This window comes from Rhinolophus ferrumequinum, chromosome 25 (genome assembly GCF_004115265.2).
Source record: "Rhinolophus ferrumequinum isolate MPI-CBG mRhiFer1 chromosome 25, mRhiFer1_v1.p, whole genome shotgun sequence".
In the NCBI taxonomy this organism is placed as follows: domain Eukaryota; kingdom Metazoa; phylum Chordata; class Mammalia; order Chiroptera; family Rhinolophidae; genus Rhinolophus; species Rhinolophus ferrumequinum.
In genome coordinates, this window is record NC_046308.1 from 12,979,743 (window position 1) to 12,999,858 (window position 20,116).

Here is a 20,116-nt window from a genome sequence, read left to right on the forward strand (position 1 = left end):
TACACTGTTATGTCAACTATCGGGTTGAGCTTCTGCGTCAGCTGATGTAATTTCTGACAGCAGTATTTGTAATGGCTGAATAAAAAGTTCACGGTGTGGATGTGCTATGACTTTTTTCAACTAACCTCAATTTTTCAATGATAAACAAACATCTTTCTATAAACACATCTTTAAGCACTTGACCAAATCTGTCCTTGGAATCAATTCCCAAAACAAGAATTTCCCGATTAAAAGGTATTCGCGTTGAACATTTTAATACAACTGAAGACCCGAATAGAGGGAACTTTTAAAAAGAGAATCAGAATGAGACATTGCTACATGAGACTAGAGAGTCACAAATGTCTGGAGAAGCTGAGAGAGTTCTTGGCGACATTCTCCTCCTCGTTTCTCAATGAGAGTTCCCCAAATGCAAAGCTGGGGCCCCTGAGTCTTTCTGCCCGAGTTCTCACCTGATTCTCCAGAGGTCGTCGAACAGGCCTTGCTCCAGCTGGGGCAGCAGCAGGGCAATGGCCGTCTCCGCGTACATGGAGATGACCCGCTGGCCCGCGCGCAGAGCAGTATCACGCACAAACTATCGTTCTCATCAGCGAGAGCCTGTGCACACAGAGGGGGGAGTCAGCCAGGGCTGCCTCCCCAGGCACCCAGACCTCACCCTGAACAGCCCGGGTCAGCAGGGAGCCCCAGCTCTCCAGGACCGCACAAGCACCCTGCCCTCCTCAGTAACGCTCTCCTCGGCATGGTGCCTACTTTGAGGATACAGGGGATGATGGGTCCCACATAAGGCGTGAACTTGTCCCCGAAGGTGATGGGCAGGTAGTTGAACATCATGATGTAGCCATCTCGGACGTGGGGTGCAATGTCCACTTTGCTGGCTGTAGCCACAATTTCTGGCATCAGCTTCTCCAACTTCTCCACCCCCAAGCCAGCCATGACCTCAGCCAATCCTGCAACAAAAGGACAGAATGAAGCCACCAGATCTGAGGGCCCCTGGTGGACATTTGTGGACTGGCCCCTGGGGCTGCACTGGCCTCACCCTGGGCAGCGCCTGAGCGATCCACGGAGCTCTGTTCATAGGTCAGCGTCTCCATCAGCCATGGCAGCAAGTCCTCAAAGCACGACTCCCCCATGCCCTTCACCATGGCACCAAGAGCCTTTGCAGACACCGTCCGCACCTGTCAGGTAACCGAGAGCAGGGATGGGGAGGAGATGTGGCTCAAAGCTCAGTAACCAGGCAGGAGCAAGGAGGGGTCCCTCAGGTCTCTTTCCCTTTATCAAACAGACACAAAAGCAGCTTACAGGGAATTTTCAGGAACGAATTTTCTGGGGACTGGGCTAAAATAATGAGCTCCTGCCCCCTATCCTCCCAGACTCACCTCAGGTACAGGGTCCAAAAGAGGGCTTTCAGGCCAGGCGTCACGCTTGGCAGGTAAGGAGCCAAGTCCTGCAATAACAACGTAAGAGGCGACTCAGGTGGAGACTTGACTCCTGCTTTCTCCGGGATTGTTCTGCTATGGATCCTGACCTCACCCTTCTGCTGACGAGAAGCGCTCAGCAGGGCTGCTTGCAGAATAGGTAGGAGAAAGGTAACAGGCTGGTCCCTCGAAGGCACCACGCAATTGCTCAGGGAAACCTACTAAGGACCTGAAGCTCATCCTCAAGAGGTCGAGAGAGCCACCAGCTACACTTCAGTGCTTACTGCTCTTGTCCTCCCCTTGGGACCGAGGCCTGCCCAGCCTCTGGAGTCTTTAGGAAATGATTTCAGGCACTTTCCTTTCAGAACTGCATTATCATCTTCCCTTTTTTCACCTTAAAAGGTTTATGTCTCTTAATTCAGCATTCAGCTTTGGGGAACAGCTTTAAATAGAAAAAAGCCTTATGTTCATGGCAGTGACATTTAAAATGAAAAAAAAAACCAAAAACCTTGGATACTGTATGACCAACGATAGAATTATGTAAGTTATAGTATGTAAACTTACTAGAACATTATACAATTATTAAAAATCCATTTTATGAGTAACACTGGAAATAAGTTTATGTTCAGGAATATAATTTTTTAAATGTAATAAAAAACTAATTTTTTTGATGTTGAAGGACTATGGATAAAATTTGTCATTTTTCCAATTTTTCAATTTCCCAAATTTTCTAGGATTGCTGTAACTTCCCCACTTTCTCTCTTGTGACAGCTCAGTAAGCCAAGCAGAACTGAGGTATATAGATAGTGAGATGACACATGTAAGCCCTTGGGAGCAAGGAAACAAATAAACAAAGTCAATCTCCCCTAAGTTCCTGAGAGGCTTACAGAAGCACCTGCTTAAAATAAGAAAACACTGCAAACAGTCAAAGCAGCAGCCACTTTCCCCACACTCCTGAGAGGTCAAAAGTGAGGCTGGACCTTTCCTCCACATCAGTCTGCAACAGGGGCCCACTGGGATGGGCCTCACCTGGGGGCTGAGCTAATGAGGATTGAACACTATGTTCTGCAAGATGCCCAGAGAGCCCAGATTTCCACCCTGCACCCCCAAATGATCAGAGACCCAATGCCCACACCCCTCCCCCGTCTATTGGGCAGGGACTCTGTGCCCTACACCAGCATCTGCTGGGCTGCTACCTTCTGGTCTGTGAGGGAGTACATGTTGCCAATAATCTGGGCTGCCATCTTCCGCGTGTCCGTGGACCGGTCCTGGAAGGCTCTCTGGACAATGGGCATGACGAGGGCCAGGGACGGGGCATCAATGAAGTGGACAAACTTGGTGTCCAGCAGGGTCTGCAAACACTTCTGGGTCTTCCTGGAGGGGTCCGTCAGGGCGTCCAGCAGGACAGGGGCAATGGCTGCATGTCCAAAACAGAGGCTGGTTTAGAAGAGTCTATGGTGTGGCAAAGCCACTGGGTCCCCAGACCTAGAGGGATCAGAAGAGAAAGGAGCCCGGGGCCACCCCTCCCTGGAGCCCCGCATCTCTGGAAGACAGCCTGTCTGAGAAGGGCCATCCTTGTGTCACCCAGAGAAAGCGGTGTGGAGACGGCACCCGTTTGCACTGCGGAGCTGTGCTCTGGCGGGGTCCCCAGGGACTGGCTTCAAGGGGCACTAAGCTGCAGTCACAGTGCTGGACCTTCACAGGAGAGCTGCTTGTGCGCCATGGATCTTATTTAGGAAGCAGCAACCCAAAGTAGTTTTGCGAATGACGTCCGAGACACCAAAGGCCCCTGAACCAGTAGTGGGAGTGAAGCAAACCATGCTCAGAACAGCTGGGCCCAGGTAAAGTGAGCTCTCAAGTTCAGCACCACTAGCCTGGCAGAAGGAATTCCAAGAGGAATACCTGGTTTATCTTTCCCACAAGCCCAAGGAATTCAGCCACTATAGAGCCCCAAGCTGGCGGTCAACAATTACAAGAAACAAAACAAAAAACAAATGACCCAATTTAAAAATGGGCAGAGGATTTGCACAGACAATTCTCCAAAGAAGATATGCAAACGGCCAATAAACACAAGATGTTCAACATCACTAGACATTAGGGAAATGCAAATCAAAACCACAATGAAATGCCACTTTGCACCTACTATGCTGGCTGTCACCCAAGTGTTGACTTTGCAGGCGATAACTGTTGGCAACTAGAATTCTCATACATCGCTGCTGGGAATGTCAGATGGTCCAGTTGCAGTTACTCAAAAAGTTAAAAGTTACCGTAGGACCCGACAACCCCATTCCTAGCTATCTAACTAAGAGAATCGAAAAGATATCTACAAAAAAAAACTTATACACAAATGTTCACACTACTCTTTACAGCCCTAAGGTGAAAACAACCCAAATGTCCATCAACGGATGAATAAACAAAATGTGGTCTATACACACAATGGATTATTACTGGGCTGTAAAAAGGAATGAGGTACAGATACATCTACAGTGTGGATCAACCTTGAAGACATGGTTCAAGTGCAAGAAGCCTCACACAAAAGGCCACGTGTTATATGACTTACATGAAACGTCCAGAGTAGGCAAATCCATAGAGACAGAAAACAGATTAGTGTTTGTCAGGGGCTGGGGACAGGGGAGGACATGAACAGCGAATGCTAATGGGTATGGGGTTTCTTTCTGAGGAGATGAAAATGCCCTGGAACTAGACAATGGTGATGCTTGCACAATTTTGTGAATATGCTAAAAGCCACTGAATTGCACATTTAAAAAGTGAATTTTTGTGTTATGCAAATTATATCTCAATTAAAAAAGAGAGAAAAAAAGACCCAGGCTGGATTCTTAGAATGAAGGCATTTCTACTCATTTGATAGAGATGAGACTGTTCGGGGCCGTAGAAATTCCCAGAGCTGTTGGACATCATAACAAACAACAACAAAATCCACGTATACCTAGTTAGTCATCCCTTAAAAAAATAAAACAAACAAAAAATCCCACCATTTTCTGAATGAAAACACACTCTGGTAATACCCTAGCTGCAGTCCCTGAATGGACACCGATGCTCCACAATGAAGCTTAAAACATAACAAAGGATGGGCCAGTCAAGATGGCTGAGGGTTCTGTTTGTAGAAACCAACCTCAAGAAAGGATCGTGCTAAAGAACAGTTAAGGGGAGCAGCCTGTCCCCAACCTTCCCCTCTATCCCACGTCTCCTGCAATGAGATAGATTAGAAAGTTCCCAAAGAACCTAACACTTCAGATGACGCTGATGTGGTCCAGACCTCGTCATTCGATTCTGTTGACCTCAGGGCTCAGCTGAGTGCACAGGGCTCTCTCAGAGTCCAGGTGCTTCTGAGCTGATGACTCAGTCTCCCTACCTGTGCAGTCAGTGACGGCTGCTCCAGACCAGCAGGAAAACAGACCACTTCCAAACTACTTTCTACTTAGTGTTCCGGGAAAAGGGCTTCCTGGACTTGAGCGGTTATTTCACTGTGAGCACATCTGTCGCCAGAGGACACAACCCTTTGCTGAATGGGTGCGTGTTCCCCGAGTGCCCCCCATGGGAGAGGCATACCCAAAATCTCCGGGTTCCTGATGACGGAGCCGATCTGCCTGAGCGCCTGCTGTCCTGCCTTCTGCACCTTGACGTGAGAGTCAGTCAGCACCTCCGTGAGCTTGGGCACGATGTTGGGCAGGCAGGACGACAGCTGCTTCGGGGCACAGTACGCCATCGCCCCCAGCAACTCCACCGACCCTGCAGATGGCAGACATATGCTCAGCGTGGAATCCCTGAGCACAGGCTAAGAGTCGCCTGGGCTCCCTGCCCAGGCAAGGGACAACCGGCTGGCTCCAATGCAGGCTGGGCACGAGCCACCCCCAGGAGGAGAGCAGAGAACAGGGGGACCCCGGGCTTAGTCCTGCCGGCGATCCAAGGCCACGTCACTGAACTTCTCTGGCCTTGGTCTCCTCAGCCACAAATGGGCAAACTGACTTCGATCTGTCATTTCTCAAACTGTAGGGAAGCCTGAAGGACCGAAGGGGAAGCCATGTGGGAGGGCCCCAGACCTTGACCCTCCCCAAACCTGAGCAACTCTGCTTATATCTTTCGTGGATTAGGATTCCAGGTAAGATTATGCTTTTAAAAAGGAGTTTCATGGGAGAAAAAGCTTGAAACTCATTAAAGTAGCCACAGACTAGCTTTAAAGCTCTAGGACTTCCTGATTTAGGGCTGCGGCCTCTGTCACAGGCCTGTGCTTTGCATGTACACAAGCAAACTATGGAAGGATGGGAGGCTCAATGTCAGAGAGTCTTGGCCTTATCCCTGAGCTGGGGGGCACACACACAGGACAAGAGCTGTCGTTATCTGGAACCCCGAAAGGGTAGTTTTCAAAACAGGAAGTTGAGACAGAGCCATGGAAAGCAGCGGCCTTACCAGCTTTCGTCCTCCAGGACTCCTCCTCCAGGGCAGCCAATAAGGAGGGGAGCACCAGCTTCACCCCGTGAGCACTCAGGTTGCTCATCACAGCCTTGGCACAATCATCTGCAGCCTCAATGGAGGAGAAAAGACATTCAGGGGTCGCCTCGCCCAAGCAAGGGTCAAGGCCTGACGCTAGACCAAGTGTTCCCCCAGTGACTAACACTTACGGGGGGTCCACTGTGCCAGACCCTGCGCCTGGGCCTGCAGACATAGCTGAGGAGTAGAGAAGGCTTCCATCTCATAAAGCCTCAATACTCTACTGGGAACCAGGGGAGTCCACACCAGTAACCGGGACCCAGTGTGCAGGCAGAAGGGGTTCTGACAGGAGGGAACTTGTACCACCTCTGACTGCCCGACAGTCTCACGCCAGCGGCCAGCAGCTGGCACACGCAGCCTCAGGACTTACCTCACGTACATACTGGTTCCCATCCCCGAAGCACAGCAGCAGATGGGGCAGCACGTGAACCACGTACGGCTCGAAGAGCTTCCCCAGCATGGTGCAGAGCATCTCAAAGGCAAAGAGGGCTCCTGGGGGAGAAGGCAGGGCAGCTGGAGCAGCACAGGACAACCTCCCTGCCACCTCCTCGCCCTCTGGAAACACTCTGGGCTGTGGGACTGAGTGGCTGCCCCGTGATGGAGCAACACCTTCTGCCTCTCCCAGAGCAGGAAGAGGGAGGGAAGAGGGGAGCATCCATGGCTTCTTGGCACTAACGGCCAAACAGACAACGCCTCTCCCAGCTGGGGGTGCCGCTGAGTTACAAAGTCCAGGCGGATGGACTTGGGATGGGATGGGATGGGAATGGCACCCCTTGCCGCGCACACACACACACCAGACCTCCAGAGGGGAAGGGAAGGCCAAGGTTCCTCCCCTGGCAGCTGGGTAGCCCTGAGCTCACTCACCCTCTCGCCGGCGGAAGTTCTTCTTATCCTGGATGGCATCGGTCAATGCTGCCATCATTTCCTGCTGCTTCAGTGACAGGATGCCCAGGCCCTTCACCAGGCCGGCCAGCCCGTATGCGGCTCCTTTGCGCTCCGCGTACTTGTCCGACTCCAGCAGCTGCTGCATCAGCTTCTGGATCATCGCTCCTGCGTCTTCCTTGATGGCTGGCACGAGGGGTGGCAAGCAGCTGGCCACGGATTCCTGGACCTATGGGATGGGCCCACCTCGTCAGGAACCACCAGGAACCACAGCCTTCCTCGGTGGGGGACACAGTCCTGTGCAGCACCTCACCACACGATGTCCCCCACCCCATCTCAGCCACTCTGGTGACACAGGGCATCAGAGAAGCAAACGGTGTTACGATGTGGATCCCACCAGCCTGCATACCGCATCTGGTAGTGACGTGAGCAGCAACCATTCTGGTGCTATTTCTGGTCTACAGGGAGAACCTAGGCCTGGGGCCGGGGGAAACGCCAGGAAAACTAAACCCACTCACAGAGAAAGATCCAGAGAAAAGCATGCAACTGTGCCTCCACAAAAGCGACCCACATCTCTGGCCTTACAGGGCCAGGCCGAAACTCTCTGCTACCAAAAGACACTGGCAATCTCGCCTTCCAGCCACAGCTCATTGAGCCCGACTCACGAGCAGAAAAGCACGATGCCAGGAGAATGGGCAGGACCCTTTGTAGGCGGGGTGTTCTGACAATTTCACAACAATTTTGTGAACCTGCATTTCATGAGGACACTCTGGGTAGTCCAAAATGCAAGTCGCAGAAAATCTACGTAAATGTGTTTTTCAAAAAAGAAATGAAATCCTTGCACTGTGGCTTGGAGGCTGCATTAAAAGGCCCCTGAAACATGTAACAAACACATAGAGAAGGTGAGAAAAAAAGCTGACACGAGGCAGCCAGTTTGTTTGTTTTTTGTTTTTTTTTAAGCTTTGTATCAGCAGTGCCAGGTTTATACTATCGGGTTGGTGAAAAAAAAAAATTGCAGTTTTTGCAATTATTTTTAACCTTTTAAACCGCAATTACTTTTGTACCAACCTATACATGCAAAAAAGACTATCAGTAAACGAGTAGAAAACATGAAACTATCCATGTCTACGAGAACAATGTGACAAAAGAACTCCCTGTTCAGGGGTATTCTTGACTACAAACCAGGCCACCCTCTAAGAGAGGGGACTACTCCTGGCAAAGACCTGGGCCTTCGGGACCCTGATACTCCACTCTGTCCCTAGGATCCCACTGCCCACCCCAGGTACCTGCTGGGAGGGGGTGGAGAGGGCAGCGATGAGCTTGGCAACAATGGGCTTCACTTTGGGGTCGCTCTTGTCCAGATGCTTGGCCAGAGAGCCCATCAGGACCACCACGCTCTGCCGCACGGCGTCGTAGCTGGCATCGTTGGGCGCATCCTTCAGGAACTCCTCGAACACCGGCAGCAGCGAGTTGACGTTCTCCTGGAAAGTCAAGTACACTCAGAGCCTTACGTCAACCCTACAGGCTGTGTCTGGGGGACGATGGCACACACCCAAGGACCAAGCCCACGGCTGCTCTGGGCCAGCCACCCTGACAAGCCCCAACCATCCCAGTGGGTTTCCCAGTTTTCTGGCAGGACTGCACCAGACTTGTAAGAATGTAACACCCTTTTGGGATCATTCTAGCTCAAAAGAAATACAAATGAACTTTCCATGGGCACTGGTGCCCTGCCCAGACTTCCAGCATTCTTCCTCCCTGTGTCACCACTGCTCAGCCCCACCTGCCTTGGGCGTTGAGCCTTCTCCCCAACCCCTCAGCTGACTGAAATCTTTACCTTCCCATGGGCGTTGAGCGTCGCAAGGGCTGCATCTAACATGCACTTCCGGACATCGGGGTTTCGGTCATTGAGGGCATCAGGGACAAAAAACTGAAAGAGTGGCTTCACTTGAGAGCTGTCCAAACACTGGGAGAGCTTGTTCAGGGCCAAAGCCAAGCCACACCTGAGAAAGAAATGGGAGTGTATCGGGGGCAAGGGCTGGCCAGGGGTCCCCTCTGCTAGTGGGATCTACCCCGGTACGCCACAAGTGGGGGGCTTGCCACCAGCCAACATGCTCTGGGGGGCAGAGCACAGCACGGAACCTACTGCCCATGACCCACCAGTCTACACAATGTTCTGGAACAACCCACTTGCCAAACAGAAACCCGCCATCTGCCCAGTTTCCCTCCTACAGGGTGACTTTGGGCAGGGGACCAGCTCCGCCTGCTTCCCCATGTGTGAGTGCAATGCCTACCCCGCTACCTCCAGGGCAGGTTGTGGGAAGAGAGAGGGAGAGGGGAACCAGATGAGAAGGCACTCGGAAACGGACAGACAGCCTACAAAGGCAAAGCGCTGCTGTTCTTTTCGGCTACAGAGCAGTAAGAAGGTCCCCTCTGAGGACACAGGCCCAGAGGAAAGGAGAAACATGCCCAAGGCCACACAGCTAGCCTGGGAGGAGCCAGCACTTGAACTCTGGTCTCCCGGACTCAGAGGGAGGTCTTATCCTTTCTTTCCACTGTCCCATTAATCTATGCTGCCTCCTCACAGCACCCAGCCCAGCCAAACTGCGACTTCTCAGGCAGCTCTGAGTGGAACAAGATTGCAACAGCTCTTGTACCTGGCTTCCCACTGATCTGGAGGAGATTCTGAGATAACTCGTCCCAAGGCATCCAGCACTGGGGGCGGCCGCTGCAACAGAAGGTTGATAAATGCACTGCAGTGCTCTCCCCAGCCCAGCCCAGCAAGCCAGTGACCCGGGTGTGAGGCTGTGATCAATCCCAGCCACCCTGAGCCACGGCGAGCTCCAAGTCTCCTGCCTGGAGCAAGTCAGAGGCTGAGCAGAGTCCAGGGCACCCTCACGCCGCCCAGATCACCTCGGGCAGCGTGGGCTACTCACATACAGCTTCTCCTGATAGATCTCCATGAGCCTTCCCATAACCTCCGCCGCCTGCCGCTGGTACCGCGCCACGGCGTGGGAGAGGGCTTCAGCCCCGGCCTGCCTCACCGCTGCTTCATGGTAGATGACGTCGTCGATGAGCAAGGAGCAGAGGTCTGGCTGCAGATCTAGGCCCATCATCGCCCAGAGCCTGCAGCAGACCCAAGGCACAGCTGCTCAGACAAGGAGCTACAGCACCCACCCACCAAACCCGAGCACCCTGCCCTTCGCCCAGCACACTGGGTCCAGTTATGTCCTGAGGAGAGAGAGGGCGGAGCGGGAAACAACCACCTTCCAATGGCTCTCACCTCTCAGCCAGTTTCCGGATCTCCTCCTCCTGGTCAAACTTGACCACCCAGAGCCTCCGCAGAAGATTCAGGCCATTTTTCTCGTCGGTATCAGGCACTGGCAATACCATGTGGAGTTCCATCAGCCCCTGAGAAGGAGCAGAATTGGACTGTGAGGCACAACCTTTCAGAAGAGGCCCGACCTGCCTAACCTCCCCCCCGAGCTGTGCTAGCCAAGATGCAGCCACCAGCCGCATGTGGGTCTTCAAAGTTAAATCAACTAAAATGAACTATAATTCCTTAGTCACACCAGCCACACTTCAAGGGCTCAATAGCTACACGCTGGCTAGCAGCTGCCACATTGGACAGTACAGATGTAAGTATTTCCATCACTGTAGAAAGTTCTGCTGGACAGCGCTAGTCTGGGAAGAGCGTGAGCCGTGATCCACTCAACTCACGAGCTGCTCTGTCTCCCTAAACAGCGTCTCTTTTGTGAAACAATGGTGTGTGGTGGTACAATGTTTTTTTAATGTAAACATTTAAAACTTTAACTTTAAATATGCACGGCAGGCAAAACCTCAGAAAAAGAACATTCGCTTTGTTTTGTCTTTAAGAAAAAAATATTGCCATTGTTTTTCAGATTTGACTAAGGACCAGTGGAAACTCTGTCACTGATTAATAGGGGAGGCTACAGACTAGCATTTGGGCACCACTGTCTCATACTCCAAAGGGATCCTTCAGTTTTATGGTCCAAAAGCACCAAGAGAAAATACATCCAAGGTAGTGAGCTGAAGAAATAAAGTAATCCCGTGAGTTATACCTGTCTATAAAAGTACCAAGATCCACATTCCAGTTTAGAAATCCGGTGAAGAAAAAACAGCAACATAGCACGACAACAGCTTAGTTGTCCCAACTCCTCGAATGAGCCCAACCCACACCCTGTGACCTCTTCTCTCCATGCTCCAGGACACCCTGGTGCCAAAGTGAGACATCTCCCATCAGGCTGAGGGGCATTCTTTTCAATGTCCCTCATGCAGCTCAAACATTGGCAGTGAGCCACAGGGACGCTGTGGAGGCCCCGTGAGGAAACAGGCACGCACCCGGAGCGCAGTGTCCCGCACGCTGGCACACGGGGACTGCAAGGCACAGAGCAGCACATCCACCTCCTCTTGCTCTGCGAAGGCACAGCCATCCTTGCCACTGCTGCTGGCACACAGGGTAGTCAGGGTGTCTGAAGCCAGAACCTAAGGGGGATATCAACCCACTGGGCTCAGTTCAGCAAATTATTTACTACTGTGAGGTCAGGCAGGGGGCCAGGGGATGGGTTAGGGGCCCAGATAGGGATCTGAACTGAAAACGCCCACCCCACAGCCCACCTACAGCTGAGACGCCAGCTCCAGGTCAAGGCCAGTGGCAGGACCCGAGCAAAACCCCTCAGTAGCTGAGAACAGTCAGGCTGGCTTTCAAAAGCAGCCCTTCTGCTCGAGTCCAAAAATGAGGGCTGAGACAGAAAACTAGGGGTCAAACCCAACTACCAGGACCTGTAGTCGGGGTCACAAACGGAGTCACAGCAACAGCCAACAGAAAAGCAGATCACGGGGCCGGCCCAGTGGCTCAAGCGGTTGGAACCCCATGCTCCGAAGGCCGCCGGTTCGATTCCCACATGGACCAGTGAGCTGCGCCCTCTACAGCTAAGATTGTGAACAACAGCTCTCCCTGGAGCTGGGCGGCCATGAGCACCCGAAGGTTGGCGTGTGCTGCCGTGGGCTACTGTGTGCTGCCAGGAGCGGCCGGTGGCCAGCGTGAGTGGCCGGCAGCCATCGTGAGAGGCCGTGGGCTGCTGTGTGCTGTCGTAGGCTACCGTGTGCCAGTGGCCGGTGGCCAGCATGAGTGGCCGGCAGCCATCGTGAGCGGCCGGCAAGAGCTGCCATGAGGGGCTGTGAGCAGCTGACCGACGACTGGCAACCGATTGCCTGCCTCAGCCAGGGAGTGGGGGAGCGCAAGGCTCATCACACCAGCATGGGCCAGGGAGCTGTGTCCTACACAACTAGACAGAAACAACGGTTTGAAGGGGAGGGGCAGAGAGGGAGAAGGGGAGGGAAGGCAGAAGAAGAAGGGGGGAAAAAAAAAAAAGCAGATCACCTGCAGGCGGGGGGAGCCCGTCCCAATCACCCAAGTCAGAAGGCGCAGCATGGCCACGCGAGGCAGCAGCTCCGGGCCATTCTAAGAGAGAACAGCAGGTAAGTCAGGTGAGGCTCTGGGGAAGGGACTGGAACTAAGCCCTGGCACAAGCAGCATCTTCTCCCTCCCAGAGGCACATTCTAGGTCACACCACAGCCAACGCCACTGTAGAAACCCCATCAGGTTTATATCTCAACCTACATGAGCCAACCGCAGTCAACAATGATCCTAAGGGACTCAAAATAAATTAATTCTGAAACTTGCATGAAATTCACACAATAAATATGAAAAACATATGGATACTTAACTTTACAAGTAAATAAACACAGTATAAAAAGAGGCACCATTCTTCCACCCATCGTTGGCAAGATGTTTTTTTTAATACTATCTGAGGTTGCATTTACTTTGGAGAAAAGGGAACTCTTAGTGAGGTTGGAGCTCAGAACATGCCACATCACCTAGCAATTTCACGCCAAGAATCTGTCCTATGGAAATGCTCCCACGGGTGTGCAAGGAGCATATATGTACACGGGGGCACACCACAGCACTATTTAAAATAGGGCGAAATTAGAAACAGCCTTAAAATATCCATCACAGGTAAAGAGTTGACTAAAACATGGTGCATCCACAGCAGAATACCACACAGACTGTAAAGTCAATAAAGTAGATCCATGCGCACTGACGTGGGAGGAGACCCAGAGTACACAGTCATATGAGACACAGGACCAACCATTTTTGCTTTACTGTATGTGGGGGGGGGGGTGTATTCTGCATGTGCATAAAAAAAGGTCCACACGGGTATACACCCAACTGTTAGCAACCATTACCTCTGGAAAGTGGCACTTCTTTCTTTCTGCCTCTGTATTGTTGGAATTTTTAAAAAATACGCCTGCACTCCTTTGACTAATTTTTAGAATATAATCTATTAAAAAGAAGACCCCCTCAATGAATGAGGTCCAATCTCACAATCATAAGCCAGTCAAAGGGAGAGTGGTCAGTACTATCTTCTGAGTTAGAAACACAACAAACACAATAAATTAATACAAAATCCTTCTTCTTCAGGTCAGAAACTCTCAGACACAGGGACCTGTATGTTTCATGGAACCTGGCAGGTGCACTAACAGCTGCTGCTGTGGGTATGAACACACTCTCCACTGCCCCGCCAGAATCACTGATGGGCCCCGCCTCCCGACCCTCTCCAGCCCCCTGCTGACCTCATCCACGCGCCCAGGCGGGTTGCTGGGGGAGGCCCTCAGCTGGGCATGGACAGTCAGGATCTGGAGAATCTGGGCCATGCGCTCCTCCTCCTCCTCGCTGTTCTGGGGACTCTCAGTCAGCACCATCTTCAAAAATGGGAAGACTAAGGAGAAGGCTGGGGCGGACAGCGATGCGGCATCTGGGAGCAAAAAGCAGACATGATTGTGCAGGCAGGGCACCAGGAGCGGCGGCCTCAGGGTCCATCCTCAGGGCGAGGGGGCAGCAGGAAGGCTGGATGCCCTTTCTGACACCCGAAAGCACATGGTATGACAACAGGGTGAGAGCAGATAGCCCAATTCTAAAGCAAATCCTGCTCCCACCCCAACACCACCCAGCTCTAGAATGCGAGAGTTAAAACAGACAAGGAGACTCCAGTGACAAGAAGTAAACCTTCAAAGCAGGTCGCATTGACTCACGGGATACCAGGACTGGACTCAGAAGTCCTCCATCTGGCCCAACCCCCCCAGTTTTCAGATGAGGAAACGAAGGCCAGGGCGGGAGGAGACTCGCCATGGCCACAGCCTCAGGAAGCCCCAGGGGGTGGAAGCTCAGGCATCCCCCGGACCAGCTCACCCCACCTCTGGTCCTGCCCTCCTTACCTGGCTCACCCTTGCCCACCCTGCTGCTGATGGTGTGGCTGTGCAGCAGGGTCACCGCCCTCTTCACGGCCACCGACAGCTCCTCCTGGCACCACGACTTATCCAGGGCACACTCTGGCTTCAGCAGGCGCAGAGTCACATGGCTCACCAAGGTGCCTATACACGAGAGAGAGATCAGCAGGGGACGGCCCACACAGACATGAAGAGTCCCGGCCCGGCCAGAGCAGCCACATCCCTCTGACAACGTCATCAATTCTGCTCTGCAGAAAGTCCTCAACCTAATTTCTCATTTCCTTTTCGTGACGCGGGCAGGGAGCTGTCCTCCTGACACTACGAAATTAAAAGTGTGCTCAGAGGAAGCATGAGCCACCCAAGGGTTATTCAGCCAAGAGCAAAGCTCTAGCTGTACGGTCTTCCCACCGTCCAGCCAGCCAGGTAACAGTTCTGGCAGGCTCCATACGCACTGGCTCAGAACAGTTCTCCAGACTCATTTCTCCAGAACTCATTTTCCCTCAGAACAGTTCCCAGATTCCAGCCTCACCCAGGGGAACATTCCCTTTAAGCTAGGAAGTCTGCTTAATTCCAGGCCACCCTACCTGGTCTTTGTTTCACCGCAGCAAACAGAAAGCTAAAGGTCACAGAGACTTCTCGTCACGTGGCTGCTTGGGAGCTCTGGGCTGCACTGCCGGCCCCGTGGCACCAAACCACCCCTACTGCCACTGAATTTCTGACTTCTTAGTTTTTTTTTGTTTTGTTTTTTTTTTTTTTTTTTTTTTTAAAACTTTTATTTATTTAAGCGTCTTTTTCCAGGCCCATCAGCTCAAAGTCAGGTAGTTGTTTCAATTTAGTTGTAGAGGGCGTAGCTCACAGTGGCCCATGTGGGGATAGAACCAGCAACCTTGTTGTTAAGAGCACCATACTCTAACCAACTGAGCTAACTGGCCACCCCTGACTTCTTAGTTTTAAAACTGCCACAGAAAGATCACACTGTCTAGCATCTAAAACCTGGGCCTGAGTGAAGGCACAACAGACGTAAAACGGGAGAGAGGCACTACGTCGTTCCTAAGAAGATGCAGCTGGAGGTTCCCAAGGCCGCTTCCACAAAAATCAGGAGCCCAGGTCACCCAGTGACTCCCCACCAGAGTTCAGAAGCATCCTCGCCCACCTCCCAACCCACCCAGGGCCATGCTCACTAACCCGAAACAGGACTAACCCAAAGCCTTGAGCCGAGGGCTGCATGACCACAGGCAGCCAAGGACAAGGAAAGGGTTCTTGATCCTGGGGAGCGGCCAGGGGAGATTTCAGTCAAGGGCAGAAAAGAATCGACCAAAACAGGGATGTACTGGGGTCAGGGCCGGACGGGTTCTTAGCCAGGGAGGGTCCTCCAGCAGTCCTAGCGCCACCTCCAGCTCACTGTCCATCTGCAAGCGAGTTACCCCAGGAGGCAGGTCAGCGGGCCCCTGCTCCGGGCCAGCGAGGAACGGGCTCGGGCCGCCCAGCACTCACCTCCTGCAGCCGCCTCCGGATCTGGGCCTCCTTTGTCCAGCTGGGCCTGCAGCATCTCCTTCTGCTTGCTGGTCAGCTGTACCTCCTCTTTTATGCCTTTCTTCTTCTTTATTTCCTAAAGGCAATGAGCAAAGCAATTCCATCTCCAGGAAACAGACCTCCCTCCCAATGAGAGGAAGGCGAGCTCAGTTCCACAGTCAGCACCATGCCAGCTCTGTCTGTGACCTGAGCCCCAAACCATGTGGCTTCCCCACCACCCACAAAGTCCGCAGCCACCTGGTTCCTACAGAACAGAGAGAAGCAATTTCTTCTTGGATTCTCTACCGACAAATGCCATGTGAGAGAAATGAAAAGTCCCTCACGTGCTGAAAAGGGCATCCGGGTAGCCACACAGCTTCAGAATCAAAACTTCAGCCTCCCTGCTGGCCGCCCCTCCCTACAGACACTCTCTCCAGTAGAAGCTGAAGCCTGGAAAAGGCCGAGAGCGCACTCCTTCATTCCTCAAGTGCTGACTGAGCTCCTGCGTCATGCCAGGCATAGCTCTAGACGCTGAGGACACTGAGGGACAAGACCCAGCCCTGTCCTCACTGGGCACACATCTAGTGTGTGAAAACAGACAATGAACACACAACCAGATACACAACAACATGACTTCCAGTCATGACAAATGTTAGGAAAGGTGTAAGTACAATACATAGTAACCAAGGAGAGGGGCAGGGTCCACTGTGGACAAGGTGGGCAGGATGGCACCTCTCTGAGCAGCGGACATGAGGACACATGGGCTGAGATGTGAAAGACAAGAAGGACCCAGACTCGTCAAGACCGAGGGAAAGGGAAGAGCCCCGCGCATTCTGCTACAAGCTGAATACGACCATCGAACCACGATTCCCCAGAGGCTACACTGTGCCAGGCCCCAAGCCTGCTGTCGGGAGTCAAGACAGACCCCAGCCTGACAGGAGTTGGGTGGGCAGGCATGGATTCAAGCAGCACCACTTGGCAGAGAAAACGTATGCACCGCCGCCAGCACCCAGCAGAGAGCGCAACTGATTCTCCGTGAGTCTGGGGTGGAGAAACTTCCTGAGAAAGGGTAAATAAAGGCGATGCAGGAGGACCCAGGACGGGTGGGCGGGATCAGAGGAACGTGCCACGGGCCTCAGGATGACCCAAGGGAAGAGCATATGTGCAACAGGAAAAGCCACCAGCCTGAGACCACCAAGCTCAGCAGGCACTCCGTGTACTCACCTCCTTCAGCTCCAGCTCGATGATCTGCTCCTTGAAGGAATAAGCTTTGTTCTCTCGCTTCATATTGGCCTTTTTCATGCTGTCCTGCTGGGCACTGAAATACCAGAGCAGGTGATCATCCAGCTTCGAAACAGCCACCACTCCCTTCAGCCTCCCAGCAGCCATGAAATCCCAGCTAGCCTTTAAGCAGCATGCAGCGGGAAAGCGCCGGGTACTTGACATGCTCTTGCACCCCAGACCTAAGCTCGGGCCTGGAACAGAGCAGGCACTTGTCCAATGAATGGACACATGGGTTCATCCATTTCTCCCAACAACCCTGCAAAGGAAGTGTCGTCTCCTTCTGATAGGCAAGAAAACTAAGGCCTGGGGAGGAAAGGCAACTGAGCCACGAGTGGCATCTCACCTCTGGATGATGGATTTATCGTACAGCTCCCCGGCGGGGGTCAGCATGATGGCAAACTCCTCCCGTGTCACCTGGCGCAGAGCAGGGTTCTGCACCGAGGCGGTGATGGTGCTGATGAGCTGCGGGAGGACCCGGTCCGGGGACAGGATGGAGAGGGAGCCCATGGCATTCATGGAAGCCTGCAGGCAGACACAGTCAGTGTGCGCCACGGCTGGCACAGGAGAGGAGTCCAGCCCCACTTCAACGCCCCTGGTAACTGACTCCCTTTTTTCTTGTCCCTGCCCATTCTTTCTGAGCACTGCTCACTGGAGTGGACAGCTATGGCCTGTGCCTGTCTTCTTGGCAAACATTTACTACTTTGGTACTACCACCCTGATTTCGGGGACACACTCGTCCCCCACTCTCAATCTGTGGTTCAGGTGGAGCTACCACCACCCTTTCCAGGGGTGGGCATGAGACCCAGACCAAAAGGATGGGCCCAGGGATGAGCACAGGACCCAAGTCAGGTCCCCCAGAGGCGGTGAGACCCCAGCTGAAATGACTGGAAAACACAAGCTTCTCCCACTGGAGATGACGAGAGACAAGCTGTAAGGCTGGAACTCTGGCAGCCACCCTGCTACCAGAAAGGGAAAGACTGTCGGAGAATACAGCCCACATCGTGGAAAGCAGAGATGGGACACAAATGGAAGAGACAGACATTGCAGGCACCACGTACAATGTCCCGAGGACATCTGAGTCCCCATCCAGTCAGATCCTGGCACTTAGCAGTCAGTAAATCCCTTTTATGCTCAAGCCAGTTTGCATTTCTTGTCACTTGCAACCAAGGGTCCAAACCCATATTTCATCACACTTTCATCTGTTTCTCTGAATCCTCTCCCTCCCTGCGCTCTGACCTGAGGCCAGAACCAGCTCACGTGCCCATCACCTGGTTTAGGGGACTCTGGGTGGTGATCCTGGGAATAATCTGATTCAGGTGCCTGGTGATGAAGGCTTCTGGATCAATCTTCATCCGAGCGAGAAGCGCTGGCCAGAGTCCAGACTGCACTGCCACTGAAGGGGAGGGGAGCAACTTGAGGCCTGCTGCTTGGCCCCCCTCTCCCTGCCCAGCAGAGCCCTGCCCCCCTGTACCCACCCCAGCCACAGACCTAAGGATGGGTGGTGGAGAGGATCAGCATCTCCTGGGCCAGCTGCTCGGTGTTGGTGACGTCCCCCTGCAGCCCTGGCACCCCCGAGATGGTGCACAGAGCCTCCTGCAGACCCGAGGAGGCACGGAGGCCTTGCCTGCCTCAGTCACCTCCCCAGCATCAGTCACCAGGGCCTCTAAGGGCAGCACCTGCGTGGAGACAGCATGTGAGAACCCAATGCTCAGAGCCCTGTGCTGGCCTGGTCCCCAGGGACACAGCTGTCTCTCACTCAGGTTGTTCTCCGGGGTCCCTGCTCATGCGGAGGCTGATGCCCAGCTCCCTGCACTGGGGCCCACGAGCTGTGAGATGTGCCTGGAAGGAGGAAGCACCTGCGACTCTGCACCTCCAACACTCATGGAGGAAAAGAAGTCTACTCCTAGTGTTGCCACTCCCCGGCTGCGAGACCCTGCGCAAGTCATTTCAGCTCCTGGACCACCGGACAACTCATAAAAAAGGGTAGTAAGCCTGGCTGCCCTTTAACGACATTGGGAAAAATCCAAAGGGAGAATGGCAGAATATGCTTTACAAATTACAAACGCTTTAAAAATATAAAGTGTTACTCATTACTCAAGAATGAAAGCTTGAGCTATACATCAAAAAGCACAGAAGAAAAAATAAGTCTTTGGAAAGGAATTACCACTGACCCTTGAACAACACAGGTTAGAAATACACAGATCCACTTACACGTGGATATTTTTCAACTGACCACAGTTCAATTGACCTGCTCAGTTCAAAGGGTCAACTCTGTAGTTGAGAATTCACATATGCAGAGGGCCAACTGTAGTTACTGTACTGTACAGATTTTTGACTGCGAGGGAGGTTGCGTCCCCTAACCCATGCGTTGTTCTAGTGTCCACTGTATATGAAATAAGATGTTACTGGAGCTTAAGGGCAGGGGAGAAGATTCTGGCATCACAGAGTCTGAGTGAGAACAGCTCCAAAGCAGCCCAGCCCAAACCCCACGGCATACGCAGCATCAGCGAGGCTGGTCTGAGCCCCAGCTCTGCGGCTCACCTTGTGAGAACTCAGGACAGTCTTCAGCTCCTCCAGGAGTCCGTACGCCAGCTTCAGGCCCCCAAGAGAGGCCAGCAGCTTCCGCACCGTCTGCTGGGCCTGCCTGCGCACGTGCCAGGGGCGGCTCAGGAGCACGGCCACCAGAGCCCGGTGGTACTGCCTGCAAGCACAAGTGCAGGCCGTGGTGAGGGCAGGCCGGCGCAGGGCTCTCCACAGCCCACACGCCCCCCGCACACCCCGTTTCTCAGCTTCCTGCCAGGTTCGCCTCCTTGGCCCAAGGAGAAAGGTCAGTGAGCCTCACATACTGGACTTTGCTGCCCGTGAGTCTGTGCGGGTGGTCAAGGAAAAGTCGCTCTGTCAGATGCAACACGGTACACAGGGCTAGGAGGGGAGAGAAGCAGAAGTGTTTCTAAAACAGAGAACACACCTGGAAGGACTAAGAAATGAACACCAAACTGTAAGTGTGATTATCACTGGATGTGCAATGATAGATCATCTGAATTCCCTTCCTTTGGCTTACTATGTACACACGTGTGTGAAATAAGGAAAAGTATATATTTCCTGTTAATTAAAAATTACTATGCAATTCTAAAAAAGAATAACACATTATACACAGATGTGGAGTGATTTACAAGTCTGGACAGCACACTGTATATAGTAGGCAAACT

At 52.8% G+C, this 20,116-nt stretch overlaps 1 protein-coding gene across 1 annotated transcript in view; it reads right to left on the bottom strand.

Annotated features, from left to right (window-relative positions):
• Positions 1-20,116, bottom strand: part of GCN1 (GCN1 activator of EIF2AK4) — a 54,244-nt gene that overhangs the window by 14,971 nt on the left and 19,157 nt on the right. The window contains 34 exon segments of the mRNA XM_033097639.1: positions 450-571; positions 574-594; positions 748-944; positions 1,034-1,172; positions 1,374-1,396; positions 1,399-1,441; positions 2,609-2,829; positions 4,983-5,162; positions 5,841-5,955; positions 6,292-6,413; positions 6,786-7,032; positions 8,090-8,284; positions 8,638-8,803; positions 9,458-9,528; positions 9,737-9,926; positions 10,084-10,211; positions 11,163-11,306; positions 12,205-12,285; positions 13,458-13,639; positions 14,100-14,255; positions 15,313-15,382; positions 15,384-15,404; positions 15,406-15,444; positions 15,446-15,520; positions 15,606-15,638; positions 15,640-15,720; positions 16,848-16,941; positions 17,251-17,429; positions 18,176-18,300; positions 18,396-18,413; positions 18,416-18,508; positions 18,511-18,583; positions 19,449-19,608; positions 19,754-19,829. Coding sequence (XP_032953530.1) covers positions 450-571; positions 574-594; positions 748-944; positions 1,034-1,172; positions 1,374-1,396; positions 1,399-1,441; positions 2,609-2,829; positions 4,983-5,162; positions 5,841-5,955; positions 6,292-6,413; positions 6,786-7,032; positions 8,090-8,284; positions 8,638-8,803; positions 9,458-9,528; positions 9,737-9,926; positions 10,084-10,211; positions 11,163-11,306; positions 12,205-12,285; positions 13,458-13,639; positions 14,100-14,255; positions 15,313-15,382; positions 15,384-15,404; positions 15,406-15,444; positions 15,446-15,520; positions 15,606-15,638; positions 15,640-15,720; positions 16,848-16,941; positions 17,251-17,429; positions 18,176-18,300; positions 18,396-18,413; positions 18,416-18,508; positions 18,511-18,583; positions 19,449-19,608; positions 19,754-19,829 — 3,880 coding nt within the window.